The 15,281-nt window shown below is 43.9% G+C and overlaps 1 protein-coding gene across 2 annotated transcripts in view; it reads left to right on the top strand.

Moving 5' to 3' along the window:
* dpp6a (dipeptidyl-peptidase 6a) overlaps positions 1 to 15,281 on the top strand; it is a 105,928-nt gene that overhangs the window by 67,547 nt on the left and 23,100 nt on the right. For both annotated transcript variants that reach the window (XM_062379092.1, XM_062379093.1), the window contains exons 3-6: positions 998 to 1,096; positions 12,436 to 12,530; positions 12,957 to 13,031; positions 14,233 to 14,285. In XM_062379092.1, the coding sequence (XP_062235076.1) occupies positions 998 to 1,096; positions 12,436 to 12,530; positions 12,957 to 13,031; positions 14,233 to 14,285 (322 nt within the window). The remainder of the gene's footprint in view (positions 1 to 997; positions 1,097 to 12,435; positions 12,531 to 12,956; positions 13,032 to 14,232; positions 14,286 to 15,281) is intronic.

Below are 15,281 nucleotides of genomic sequence, written 5' to 3'. Positions count from 1 at the left end.
GAATGACAGCTGGACGGGAAAAGCAAAGGGATTAAACATCACACTTTAAAAAAAACAATCCAAAATATCACAGGTCTGATCCCCGTGGACACCAGCGTGTCCGTCAACCACCGCGTCCTGCTGGGGGGGGGAGACGGAAACCGTCGAAGTTAAAGCAACGCAAGGATGTGATTTCAAATTGAGTTTGCCAGTCATGTATATTGCATCTTTGCTTCCTATCGTCCAATAGCGTGCGCGGAGGTGAAATGAGTCACGTCACGGAGCTGGAGCTGATGTGATGAGCATTGATGGATGAAATTAAGCTGAAATGAATTGCAGGATGCGTCTGCTGTAAATATGCACGATGATCAGACGAAGCAGGAGTTATAATCAGAGGCCTCTGGGAGGTTATTCTGCTTCTGCTCGATTTGTCATCTCTTTTTTATTATTTCTGCCTCAGCTCTTTATTCTCTGCAAGGTGAACAGTCGCCGACCTGCAGGAGAAACTTGTTAAGATGCGGCTGCAGATCAAAAGGTGTTGAGAGAACATTATGTATTCTCTCAGTTTCATCCTGACACCTTGTTTTTTCTTTATGGTTCAGACTTAAATATTTTTTTCTAACTTTATAGATGTTCATGCGATCCACAGAAGTTGAGACGACATTAAACAATAGCAGGAGAAAAAGAAGAGGAAGGATTTCTGCATTCTTCACCTCTGACAATATAACAATATATAACATTAAATAACAGTAAACTAAATGATATTCCAGCAGCAACGGTATTGAGTTGAAGGAAGTAGTTTATTTATTTTCTTCATTCAAGCGTAAATACTTATTTCTACGGACTTTATTCCAAAAAGTTAGCGAATGCCATCACTGAATTGACAACATGCAGATGACAGCCATCTACAAACCAACGTTTAGACTAAGATTTTATTTAAATTGCATAAAACTAGCTTTCTGAGTTTGTGTAGTCGCTGCACACAGAGATGCTGAGTTGTCTGTTTGTTCCTTTGCAGGTGAGGACAACCGTCTGGCTCTCAAGGGCAAGGTGACGGTGGGAGACCTGTTCAGGAAAGACTGCAAGGTTCACGACCCCAGCGCCAAATGGATCAGCAGTAAGTCATAATCCTGTTGAACATTAAAACTGGTGCCGGGCTGTTTTAAAGGATTCTTACAGGAGCAATATTTTCGTTTTATCGGTTGTGGGAAAATCAAAAACAGAGACTGTGCAGATACTTGACAAATAATTGTAATACTCTGATGCATTCTGATGAAGAAGTACTTCATAAATAGGTATTTCAAAGCTTGGATGAGATGAAGCTAAAAGTGATTTAACAGGAAACTCTTCAGCATCACAATGATCCGATTGGACAGTTAATGTCCTCGTTTGTACTTGTGGACCAATCAGAGTCAGGAGAGAGGAGAACGCAGGTAACTCTGAGGAGGGTTTGACATCAGCTGTGTTTAAAACACAAAGGAGCAGATGTAGCACAAACAAAGCACACACACAAAAAACAGTGACAACACTAAGCTACAGAGTCGGTGTGTTCCAGCGCCTCAGGAAACAGGAGCTGAGCTGTGTGAGGAATACAGAGCGACCCAACACAAATAATACACATAGTCCAGAGTTCAGCTTCTAGAGCTGCGATTTCAGTCATTACACTTGGAAAAAGTGTTTCCTCTAATTTCATATTTCTACCTCTTGCTTCATAGCAAATGGCAAGTAATGTGTGTAAATATGCATCACGCTGAAAGGCGAGGAATACACAAAAACATGAATTTAGGACAGATTTTGACTTGATTTCTGAGTTTTGCAACACATTTCAGAGACAACACGATTTTTAAAATTGTTGAGCATCGTTTGTTTTACAAGGGGATGCAGGGAGAGATGTGAACGACTCATAACAACAGTCGAAAGAAAATCGGGTATGCAGCTTTTGCATACTTTGCTCCCAAGTCAGAGAAGCTAGTTCAATAAACGTCTTTAAAAGAAAACCTAAAAGATTTTGCCTTTCAAACAAACTGCGACTCTGGGAACGTGTGCCGACACAACGTGAGTCAAGTGTGAGTCCAGTGTGAGTCCAGTGTGAGTCCAGTGTGAGTCCAGTGTGAGCTCAGTGTGAGTCCAGTGTGAGCTCAGTGTGAGTCCAGTGTGAGTCCAGTGTGAGTCCAGTGTGAGCAGGTAAATCCTGAGCTTCAGTTTTCCCTCTCAGACGATTCCCTCGCACTGTGTGAGGTGGAGTTTACCAACATTTTCTAAAGTCCCTCAGCATTTGAGCAGCTCAATTCAACCTGCAGCAAACCAAACATTTACTGAAACAATCAGAGTTGTTTGTTCTTCACTTTCTTCTTAGTTTTTTGTGCACCATCTATCTCCTGTGTTGTGTGTTTGTGTGTTTGTGTGTGTCCTTGCTGTGAGACAGTCCTCCCTGCGATGTAATCCATATGCTTCAATAGTCGCTCAATTACCTGTGACCACAACCCTCGTTTTTCTTTGATCAACGACTGTGTGTGTCTGCTGCTGCTACACTATTCTTACAATTCATCACCATCAATTTCGGATTGCTTCTTCTTTTTTTTTTTTTACACCTCGGAGCTGCGACAGCGTAAACAGCGGCAGCTCCGCGGGGGGGCCCATGAGAGAGAATTCTACTAAAGGTAAATAAAACAACAACAACAGCGACTGGATCCCAGCCTCACCCGTCTGAGCTGCAGTGAGGAGAACGATCACGGCTCTGAGATGTGAGGAATACGTGCAGCTGAAGGATTAATGAGGTGGATGTGGTGTCCTCTCTCGTGCCTGACGAAGCTGTCTCCTCCAATCACGGGCATCTAAGCTGGCTCCTGGAAGCGGCGCAGCTGTTAAACCTCCGACTCAAACCCTGGATACAACAGAAACTCTTCCCCTCTGTTATTGCTTCTAATCAGAAAAGCTGAAACCCTGCATGTATTCCATTAGCGAGTGGAAGAGGCGGCTCCTCTGGATCCCGGATGCCGAGCCGAGGATCCGTCCGGCTGACTCCAGTGTTTGTGTTGGCTGCAGGTTCCCATGTGTGCTGGAGGATGAGGCGTCTCTTGTGTGGCGGATGTGTTGCCGTTTCAAGCTGTGACCCACAAAAAGTTGTAAACAAATCGATCACGCTTGAACGAGCGTCGGCAAATATCTCGAAACAGTGTGAGCGCTGTACACATCTGGAAGACAACATCTGGTCTCCACTTGTAATGAGAAGCGTGTATCTCACAGAACAACTAGCGGTTGAATGATGTGAAATCGTGTTAATGAGATAAAACTAATTGTGCTTGTTTTCTTGCTCAACAATCCCTGAACCTAAATGCACAAAGACAAGAAGGCGCTTTGAAGGAATCCATAGAGCAGCCAACAAGACTCGTCATTAAAAAGCCGTCCGCTCTTTCATCTCCTCCTAGTGTATCTTTAGACTTACCCTGACGAGGAGGAGGAGGAGGAGGAGGAGGAGGAGGAGGAGGAGGAGGAGGAGGAGGAAATAGATACGGAGAGAGTTGATTATATCATCTTCGTTAGTTTCTCATTTTTACTCGACCCACGGCTCCACCTGCCCCCATGCTTTCAGGACTGGCCGCAGGTTTTTTCAATAAGGGCTTCTCTGAGTGGGGGGGCGGTAATTGAATTTCTTTTTATCCAAACCTAATGGAGCCCAGTTTGATGTTTTCCCTTCCCAAGGTTCTCTCCACCTATCAATCAGGTCCCTGGACTGAATATAACCTCTCAAATCCTTAATGGTCATACATTAGGTTATTTTTACCAAGAAGAATGTTCCTCCTCATGTCGAAACAGAATTAACTTAAATTTATTCTGCACTTATCACGATGGGTCTTTTTATCTGCTACTCACTAAGTTTCCCAGGACTGTGGTCTCTGCTCCTGCAGCCGATTGTATCGGGATTTAAAGGAATTTATTGGTTCAGTGCAACTTGGGACTTTTGTCCATCGATCAATATAAAGATTTTTATTAATGGTTTCCTGGGTGTCCATGAGATGCCAGTGGGGGAAAGTTGGTGATGTCCAGAAATCAAATAACATTTGAATAGCATACATTTCTTATAATTATTATAAAAAGGTACCAATGTCTTTCAAATGGAGCTTCTAAAAACCAAGCATTCTTTGTAAATTAGCAGAATAATGGATTTCTCAATCAGACAGAAGAAAAACAATCTTTCCTGCTGTGATATCACACATTATAAATATTGTTAATATCTGAAGCAGTGGTGGTAAAGTTGTGTTTTCACTGTATCAACTTTATCCTGAGGATCTAAATTCTGATAGTGCTCTGACTCCATCACCTTAACTCTCCCTGGTTATGGAATTGCAGACACCACTGAAATCTCACCCACGCCCGTTTTAACCCCCTGTCCGCTCCATGGGAATCAAACTGCCGCAGCGTCGTTTACACACTGTTAAGTATCCAGTGTTCACTTTGTGTCACCCTCGTCTGCAGCGCCCCCCCCCCGTCTTTGTTTTTTTGCAGCATCAATAGGAGACGTGATTTTTTTTTTATCTGAGAAGACGTTTTGTGGCACAAACTCAAATCTTGGCGTCTTTTTCAAACGACTCGTCTCTTGACAGGAACAAGCTGTCACGATACTCCGCCGCTGCTCAGTGTCTTAATCCCACCGGGGACGGGAGCGGACGAGAACAGCATCTGATGCAGAACTGAAGAGCAGAGGAAGACTCTTTCCAATGATTCAGAAGCTTCAGTGCGTCTCCTGATAAATTCAGCAGTCTCCCAGCTCCTCGGCTGAGAACATCAAGCCCACATCTGAGGAGCCGGAAATCGACTTTGATCCAAGTTTCCTTCAACAAAACTTGCGACCAAGGAACAAAAAAATGAAAAACATGCTATTTCCGTCCTTTTTGTCCACTTTAAGAATAGGAATATGAGATTATTCCTTTCTTCCTGTGACAAAGAGAAGCTTTCATGATCCTCGTCCTGATTACTGTATTGTGTCGCTTCCTTTCATACAGGAGCAACTGCGCTGCTCTACATAACACAGAGTTCTCAGAAGAAACCTTTTGAAAGTAGAAACCAAATTGCTGAAATTTCCACAACCTCAGATCCACGTCTAGAATGAAGAGCTGTATAAAAATGAAGTCGGACTTTTATATCTTAAACTTCTATGAGAAGGAACTAGATGGAGCTTGACACCTGAGGAGAAAACATTAGTTGATAAGGTCCTGAGGTTATGAAACGTCCTGTGTGCTGTAGGTTGTTATTACTACAAAATCATGCTGGTTCTTTTATTATGTCAAAAAACAGAATCTACTAAAGTCTGACACCCACCGAGACAAGTATACTATCAGACTGCAACTCAGAGCACGACCAACACTTTGTAGATTTTGATACCAATGGCCAATATACTTTATAAAGTATATATACTGTATTTTTTTTGATTGTTTTTTGCTTCTATGCTCTAAATCTCTATGAGCCCTGACTCTGACAAATTCAAGTAGGGTCAAGATCACAACCTGAAGAGAAAACATAACTAGCGACATAAGCTACATTTTAAATACTTCTGAAATGATAGTATAGGGAAGAGAGAATGTGCAGAAGAAGAAGAAGAGATGGAGGTAAAGTGGAGATAGCAGGTGAAGCAGATGATAGAAGAAGAGGAAAAGTGAGAAATAACAAAGTAGTATATTTTATAATATTAATTGAATATCTTAAATCAATGAAAGATGTGTTTATTTTCTGTGGACGAGATGAACAACAGATCCCGAAATCAAATAAAAACAACACAAAGTGTGAGATGATGTGTCGGCACCAGAAGAAAAACTTTCTATTGATATTCTCTTTGTAACTCACGGATACTTGATTTCAGATTCAAGTAGACAAAATCATTTCTCACTTAATCTGTTTGTTTTTTTGGCCTATTCTCTAGATTTCCAGTATAACACCAGCAGCACCAGCAGCAGCAGTGGTTGTTGTTGTACTGGTGGTATTTCCATGAATCTAGCAATTTATTTTAGTCTCACAAAAGAGCAGTGAGTAAATCTGGTTGAAAAGCCTCACTTGTGCCGTCTTGTTTCTGCCTGAAGGAGGAGAGACGACCGAGGTGGTTAATTAGCAACGGAAGTAACGCAACCCACCCACGCACACACACACACACAAACACACACACACACACACAAAACAGTCGTATAACACACACACAAACACACAAACTGTGGGTTTTCTTTGTGTTGTTCTCTTCTCAGCATCTCCAACTAATCCTAATTACTTTATTCAGGCTCTTTGTTCGTCATATGCATGTTCTGGTGCTTCCACAGTTCTCTAAGCAGGATGTGTAAGCAGCGCCGATGCACTAAATGAATGTTGCCGTGTTCCCGCTGCCGCACATGCTCCGACACACACTGCGTCCCTGCTGCGGATGAATATCTCCAGCTGGCGCATCGACAAAACCCGCGTCCCCCACAACGCCCTCTGCACACGCCGTCCACATCCAATCCGTGAAATTGACTTACAGTGCTTTGAATTCACTTGAGCCGCCTTATCACCGAGTATTCGTAGCTTAGCTGTGTTTTGTGTGACACAACAGAGAAGCTGCCGGCGTCCCCTCGCAGCACAAGGCCCAGCCGGAGGATTTGGGTACGGAAACACATTAACGTAATTTTCCTGCAGAATTCAAATGCAAATCTCAGGAGCTTGTGGACGGTGAATCGTAAATAATTAGTATAAGTCACTCATTTTCATAAGATTTATAAAAGTAATTGACCAGGGAGCTTTTAGAAAGTAAAAATACACAAAACACAAGAGCCCGACCACTGCTATGATGTTTATTGTCATTATTATGGTTGTTGTGATAGATTTGAATGTAAGGATCAGGCTGATTTGAACTGATATGACTCTATGAAGCTGTTGAGGCTGTGGACTCAGCGGAGGTTATGGATTTATGACGAGCGTGTGAGCGTCAGGCGGATGCTGATGGAATGATTGTCACCTCCGAGGCATGAAAGTCAAATCAGTCGCGCCAAGTCGCTCTCGGGATTAATTGCAGTCGAGGTTCCAGGTTCCAGAAAGAAGAGCGGCAGCAGCTTATTCAGAGTTGATGGAGGGTTTTGAAAACGCTCACTCGCTCCCCCCCTGGGACTCGTCTTGGAAGAAAGATGGAGTTGGATGAACAGTTGGTGAGTTTTTGAGGACTTAATGTTCTTCTGTGAGCTGCTCTCTCATCCAGGCAATACACTTGAAAGGATATTCCGTGCAGCGCGGTGGTAATTTATTTCATTTCGTGATTTTAATTACAGATCGGGAACATTTTTATCTTCTCTAAATGAGGAAAATGATGCTGAACTTGAGGTTTATGTTGCCAATATTGTGAAATTAGAGTTTGCTCATTACATTACGTTGGAATAAAAACACCCAGATTACTTTTAAAACAACTGCTTCCTATCGGGCTCACGCGACAGATGTTGTCATGGCATATTTAAAGGTTGGGCTCGTTGGATGCTTCTTTAATGGACCCGTGTTGCCGGGGCATAAACTTTTACTCTGCAGATCTTGGCACAGTTCCTTTGATGCATCATTACCTCGTGCAGGGCGTTTCGCTTTCTCCTCAGGTTTTGGTGCTGGCTGTTATTTGCACCATGTCCATTCAGGTGGTGATAATCATTAGCTCTATTGTGCTAAGGTTAGTTTGAATTCATATGAGCCAATATAGCTCTTTATTACTTAAACTATTAAAGGAACACTATGCGATTTTTTCCACCGTGAAATAGCAGCTTTCTATTAATAATGTCAATTTAAGAGAAGAGGTTTTGTACTTTTAATGGATTTTTTAACAGTTAATATGTAAAATTACAAGTTCCAATTTCCCTTGGCAAGACAAACGTTTCATAAAGCATCTTCTTATCGTAAGTTCTGGCTATTTAAAGTAAAAGGTTTAGGTTTGGTCACCGTTTAGACTCCAGCACTGTTTTTTAAGTATTGATCAAGCTGCAGTAGTGGGAAAAACAAACACACTGGATCTAGATCTTCGTTGGCCGTAGCTTCTTGTGGTCAGAAGTAGAGGAATTCAAATTCCTCGGTGCTGCCGAATCAGCAGAGAAAACCACAGACAGCTGCATTATGAGAAATCCTCCTCTGAGAGCCACACCAATCAAAATAAATTACCAGAAATATAAGAGGGGCAAGATTTTTAATTAAAACTCCCATTGAGTTCTTTTACGAACCTATTTTACTGCTTATCTAATTCAAAGGGTGGCAGAGATTTAAGAGTGTATTACCGGATTGGAAACTTCATTTTATTGAGCCACCAACAGACGCCACAATTCTCCACCAGCGGCTTCTGTCGCTTTTTATCAAAACCAGTCATCACCGGGAGCCTTGGGCGTTGACAAACAACCTGGACGGACACGGAAAATCCCATTTCATCCAGAAGTTAACACTGCGACCCTGCTCACCTTGCAGCCAGCGACCCCCCCCCCCTCCCCCCGAACAGAAACAACCCACTGCAGCCGCCTGACAGTGATTTGTAATCACACGGGGATGTATTGTGTGGAGGTTATGGGTTTGAAGTTGGGGTCGTTAAAGTAGCATTTTTCTATTCCTCTCAGCGATGCACAAATTCCGTCCCTCTTATCTGTTTCTATTAGTTCCACGCTGGAGGTGGGAGAAGCTTTTTAAACCAGCTTGATGAGCTCTCACCTACAACAATGTGCAGAAGCAGGTTCCTTTCTTTCTCTTTCTCTATTCTACCCGTAAGTGTCTGCTGAGGACTGTGTTTCCTCTCCACTGGTACAAAACCCACTCAGGATAACACTGAATGCATTGAGCGGCGTGAATGCAGCTGCATTCATTATGTATTGCATTACGAGGGGCAGAGCGCAACATGGTGAACAGTCCAACTCGTAGAACTGACTGCAGTGCAGTGGAAGGTAACTTAACTCTCCTTCTCGTAGTAAGAACTAGATTTGCTGCACTGTTCTGTCTTTTTTAATTAAGCTGTGATATTACACATGAGGCCAAAACGAGTCTAAAGCCTTAATAAAGCTGAAAACACAATGCAGCCGCTGAGTGCTTTGAGAGTTCTGCTCCTCAGGTTGCACACGGGCCTCCCCACCCTGCTCGTGGAGGTTGTCTTGGGCCGTTTGCAGCCTGAGAGGAGAACCTGCCGACAGAAGCTGTTCTCAGACCTGCACTGAACCCCAGACTTTCTGCAGACTCTCTCCAGCTGGTTCCAGAAGAGTCCTCAGTAATACAGGAGGAGCCCATGTGAGAGAACCACAGGAGACGGTCCGCAGGTTGAACCACAAGCGGGGCTGGGGAAGATGTTTCTATCACGTGACACAAACAAAAATTTGAAAAACTAAATGAAAACCAATATTTTCTGATCCAAAATACAAAACCATAAAGATAAGACCTATATTCTGCTCTCCATACAACCTCTTTATTTTCTCAGCCTCACTCGAGTGTGTCTCCTGGTATCTCTGCCTCCCGCTCTCCCTCCCTTCCCCGTCCTGGCTCTGCCTCCCTGGGTTAGGCTGCAGGTTAGAGCCGTGCCCGGGGCAGGAGTCTGTATTAATAAGACATACTGCCATGGAACGGTATAGATCAGAGGAGGAAGCAGAGCCCTGGGCTAAAGCACAACAGATACAGGTACAGGAGGAAGGAGAAGGAGAGTGAGGGTAAGAGAGAGGCAGAAAACCTCGGCCCCTTTTTACTCACACCTCTGCCACACTGTTCTGTATGAAGGGCCTGAACGTGGAGTGTGGAGGCAATGTGGCCCCCCGTTGTGAATGTGTCCACAGATCCAGGGCAGGAAGCTGCTACTGATATCTTCCACATCACGTCTCTGAGGCTTCATCCATAATACTAACTACTCACCCTGCTACAGATACACATGATGTCCACAGGAGTTTTAGAGCTGCCAAAAGGGAGAAGCTTGGTTTTAGTATGAAAACTGCAGGGCCATGTTTGGAAAACGTGACGTGGACTTTCATAACCCATTGCTGATTGGGTCTTTTCAGTCATGATGTAGCCTTCACTGATTCGCCAAGCTTCAATCACATGACAGATGAAAACATCTGGCAATAGCCTCGTCTAGCAATGTAGAGCAAATCATGGAGGATTGATCCCAAACATCTGCATTTTACCATGATACAACTGCTTCCATGTGTAGGAGACGGGCTATTACTCAAACAATCTGTAATTCAAACTGTGTGTTAGTATGGACAAGGATTAAAACTGATACAGATCCAAAACGCTCTCTATAAAACAAATAATTTACGTTGTAAAGGCCATTTCCATACTAAAACGCAGAAGTATGGATAAATAGCCAGAATTTGAAAGGTCAACCTTTATTGATAATCCCACAAAGGCAAATAAAGGGGTCTTAGCATCCAGATAAGACATGGACTGAAGGGACGGCATAAAGCCCCGGGTGCTGTGGAAGAATACTTGCTTTTTGAAAAGAGCCGGAAACAAAGGATTGGAGACGGAGCAATGATAAGGTCTAAAATGATGAGCGCAGCGGGGGGGCTCACGGAAAGGGCAGCGGTGGGAAGCACTGGAAAGATCTGAGGTGTATCTTGTGTCTCGGGGTGCGAGGATAAAAGGGGAAGATCAGCGGTTCGGTGAGAAACAAAGATGAAGAAAGGCTCCTTAAAGAGATGCAGGTCCTTGAGAGTTTAAAAGTAGAAACCTGAAGACCTGTCAATCTCTCCGACCACTCGTTCAGCACCATCATATCTGTCTTCTCACCCGTTCAGGCCCCAGCGATGGCAATTACCATATTATACGTATAAAAAGAGGCCCATTAATCAAGATGCCAAATGGAGTCAAACATAAAATAATGGAGCTGGGTGGAAAAAATGCAATACCCATTATTCACCACCGCGATTTACATGAAGGGCTCCATTTTGTACTCTTGTACAAAAGCAGTCGGAGGGGCGTTTGGCTTTGCTGATCTGAAACTGCCCTCGCAAGCACGTTCTGAATTAAAGCGCATTGTGATGGTAATTCTGTCGCCTCTAATGGACAATTAGATATGCCGGCGGATAGAGAGCACGCCGCGTAACAATCTCTGGCTTCTAATTACCGCACCGAATGGCCGGGTTGCTCGGGCGCCTGGATCAGGGGAAGCAATGAGGCAGAGGAGCGCCCGGGTGGAGTGAAGGTGAAAGGGGCCACGTGTTGGATTAAACTTCTCCTTCTTTGATAGCGGCCTGACGGATGGAGAGCTGCGTGAACCTTCATACATCTGGATCATGATGGCCGCCTGCAGGGGGTTTCCTCCCCTGGCTCCTCTGTGTTTGTGCTGGAAGCTTTTGAATTCAGATGTAATGGAAACTGGGCCTTTTCACTGGGTCAGATTCAAGAGCACATTACTTACATAGATCCGTTCAGGTTATTGTTTGATGGATTAAAGATATGAACGTTTCACAGACATTTCTGTGTTAGCTTTTATGCTTGAAATCAAATTACATATTGAAGTTTCATTTGTGTTTTCTGTTTATCTATAGTAATTTATTACAAATGTATATGTTAACCAGTATATACGTGTATTCATATCAATATCTTGATTCTCAAACTTTGTTCACATCTCTCCATAAAACTTTTGCAGCCCCAGAACCTTTAGTCCAATGTGACCTTTTGATTCTCATAGCTCATGCAATCCGTGCTTTTATATTCCTGCTCTCAAACTTCTCCGTGGCTGTGTGAAACCTTCCCTGCTGCTCTGAGGAGGTCGGGGCTCATGTCGCTGACGGTTGTTTTCAGGTTTTTCTTCTTCTGACAATGCAGCTGTTGTCGTCTTCGGTCAATACGTTCCATGGCTGCAGCTTAGTGCACCAGTGCCTCCTCTCGTTTTTCATGAATTTTACAAATCGTTGGCTCTTCCCTTTGTGTGTGAAATGGCTTTGATAGATTGTTTTGCTTCTTGCGCAGACAGCTCTCTGCTCTTTGTGTTATTCTTTTAATCTTTTAAACAAGAACGACGTCTTCACAAGTCACATCTTGATTTAAACTCATAGAAATAAAAGCTGAAACTCATATTTATCTTTTGATGAAGAGTTTGAATAGTTTTTCCAGGGGATTGTTTTCATGTCGTTGAAGAGATACAGGAAACTTAACCGTGTTTCTTAAGCTGTAAACTAAATCAATAATCAACAACTTATCATTCATTCTGGTTTGAAAATCCTATTTACATTTGACATTTATGGATTGAACATTGCTCAGAGAACCACCTAGTGTCTCAAACTGTCTCGGACCTTGCAGAGGTGATACACGTCCTCTCAACCATTAGCAGCATCTCTATCTCATGACATTTACACACAGTATATATGAAAAGGTCAACACACTTCAAATAAAGGTGGGCAGCCTCATGTCAACCTCTTTGTGTTTAATAACGTGGAGTTCAGAGTCTTATTAAAAGATGGTTTTATTAACATTCTCTCTCTCTCTCCTTCTTCCATCTCTCAGGTTCAGAGCTGCTGTACCGTAATCGTGACGGCGACGTCGTCAAGTACAACGTCGACACCAATGAAACGACAATCCTGGTTCACAACAAAAAGTTTGTAAGTCTTTTCTCTTCCTTACTCACGATCACACAACGCTGTGAATGAATTTGAATAAAAAACTTTTTCTAATTACATCAGCAAATCAAAGCACCCACAGCTCTTTTCTTTTCTTTTTTATTACAAAGCTTAATGGAATGATCCATTATTGTTGTAAAATGTAAGCTGTGTAGTTTACCACTCGGGGCTCCGTTGTGTTGAATGTTGAGATGGAGTTGTGGCGTCAGCGCCGCAGCAGCTGGGTCGACGCCACACAACATTATGTCCGCCATCAAATCACCGAGCCCCAGTGCAGAGATTAACGCAACTCCTGTTTGCTTCCGGAGCCGAGCAATCCGTCAAACGCAGTCGTTTAATGAGCAGTTTAATGAAAAAAAGACCACGCATGGTTGAAGGTCTCATCTCGTTGTCTCCTCTGCTTCCCAGGAAATGTACAAAGCCAGCAAGTACGAGGTGTCGCCCGACATGAAGCACGTGCTGCTGGCCTACAACGTCGCACCGGTGAGCTTCTCATTTGTTTGCTTGTTTTTTGAATTAGCAGGCTGACAGCTAAATATGTCAGCCGCCTCCACTTGGGGCGTGGGGGGGGGGGGGGGCTGTGATTATGGGCACTGTAGTGAGGCGAAGGCAGGAGGGGGGGGAGGAGAAAGTAATCACGGCGTGGTGTGACGGCCTGCCGCACACCGCCGCCTGTCAGCAATGGCAGTGGAGGGGAACCGGCACAGCAGAGTGGAACTTTAGCAAAGGGGGGGGGACGCAGAAACACAAACAGACCCCTCAGCGGTTGGGGGGGGGGGGATTGACAGCAGGAACAGGAAGTATTGCCTGGGAATTTGTCATTTCTGTGCAATTCCATGTGAGGTTTCCCAGAACTGCCCCAGAGCACTTCTCCTGGTGGTGCAGGTGTGGATCAGGTTCAGTGAATCGTTTCTCTGACTGATGTCACGAGACCCGGTGCCGTGACGCTGGCGTGTTGCTGGCGTGTAACCTTGTGTGACTGTTTGAGATGAAGAGGGACGTGTTGCTACACACTGGAGACGTCGGGTGTGTTGCACTGCACGTGTTTGCATTTCTTTTTCCACCCGAAGCTTCGTCACCTTGATAGATGACAGTCGTCTGCCCCCCCCCACACACACACACGTGCACATTCACACACAGCGCACCTCTCTAACATGCAGAAGGGATCCCGACTGTTTGCTAGAGATACAGATTCAGAGCGTACCGACGCCTCGAGCCTTTGAATATGAATGTGTCTCTGGAGATCAGTGACTTAATGTGTTCCTGCACTGCTCATAAACACATGCAGGAAATCATCTGTCAATAATAATATACACTTAGAGATGGAATAGAGATTCTTTTTAATGGAATTGAATTGCTAGGTCCAGCTCAGATCATAGAAAAACAGCCTGAATATTCAAATAAAAATATGATTCTATTTGACTATACTTTTGCTTTTGCTCTCTATGGTTTATGAACAGACTGAAACTGTCATTATTAAGTGTCTGTTGCCAGCAGCACTTCATCTATCGCTTGTCATCCATGTCTTGCCCAAAGACACTTGGACAGTTGGAGCCAGGGATCAAACCCCTGACCTTTCACAGTCAGTGGACAGTTCTCCAGAGGCAGAGCCACCTCAGTATGTCATGTGAGTGCGTTGTGCAGTGTTATCTTCCTCTCATGTGATTCCTCTCTGCACTTCCAGGTGTACCAGTATTCCTACACAGCGTTCTACATCATCTGCAGCTTGGAGACTCCGTAAGTATTTGAGAGGGCCGTTTCCACTCTGCCTCATCCTCCCCCCCCTGCTGTATCTCACCTGACCTCACTGCCCGGGACTCATTCCCACCTGTTCTCACTCCCACCTCCCACAAAGCCCCGAGGGAAACTCCAGACCCTGCACTGATTCTATCTGCGGAGGTAGAAAGTGATCTATGACCTGGCAGCAAGATTCAGAATCAGATGCAAACCTATCTCATTAGACAGACGCCCAGCAGACGGACATGTTTAACTTGAGAACAAAGCTGTCTGTCATCGCTGGATAGTTTAACTGTCAAGAGACAGGAAGAGCCATTAGTGAAACATGACCAGTTTCCACTCTGAGCTGCTTTTTACATCCTCTTCTCTCCTCAAGTCTTACGGCAGCGCTCCTCTTAACGACGCAAAGGACACGAGCAAACAGTAAAGTCAAAGTCAAACGCAAATAATAAACAACACCATCGTAAAGACAAACAACAAGCTCATCAAAAGCAGAAGATTAAAAAGTTAAGAGTGATGGGAAGATGGGAAGGTAAACTGTAAGAAATGCATTATGCATGCAGGAAAGCTATGAATGTTTTTAAAGGGGATTTGATGTCTAATCTTAGTTAACACAAGAAAATTCATTATCGCGTTTGATTTAAACTATAAAGCACAACTCACTTTTTCAAAACAGCAAGTTTACAAATCCATGGATTGGTATTAATCTGTATCAGAGACCAACTGGGTGATTCCCTTCTGTTCTTAAAGTAGCCAACTCAATTATTTCCCTTTTAAAATAAAAAGTACAAGAGCACAGTCAGCAGCTCGCCTGCTCAAATCTATTTGTGTGCTGCCACCTAGTGGTTTGGTGCTGAACATCCCTTCACAGCGTATGACCTCGTTCCTACTGGGCTCCAGACACAGACCCAGAGTCAGTGGCACCTTTAATTCTGCAGCCTGCACTGCACAGCACTTTCCCAATGAGTCGAGGTGACACTGTTACACAGTGTGTTG

Source organism: Platichthys flesus, chromosome 21 (genome assembly GCF_949316205.1).
Source record: "Platichthys flesus chromosome 21, fPlaFle2.1, whole genome shotgun sequence".
Taxonomy (NCBI): Eukaryota; Metazoa; Chordata; class Actinopteri; order Pleuronectiformes; family Pleuronectidae; genus Platichthys; species Platichthys flesus.
Note: the sequence above shows the minus strand (reverse complement) of the source record. Positions and strands in the feature narration are given on the sequence as shown.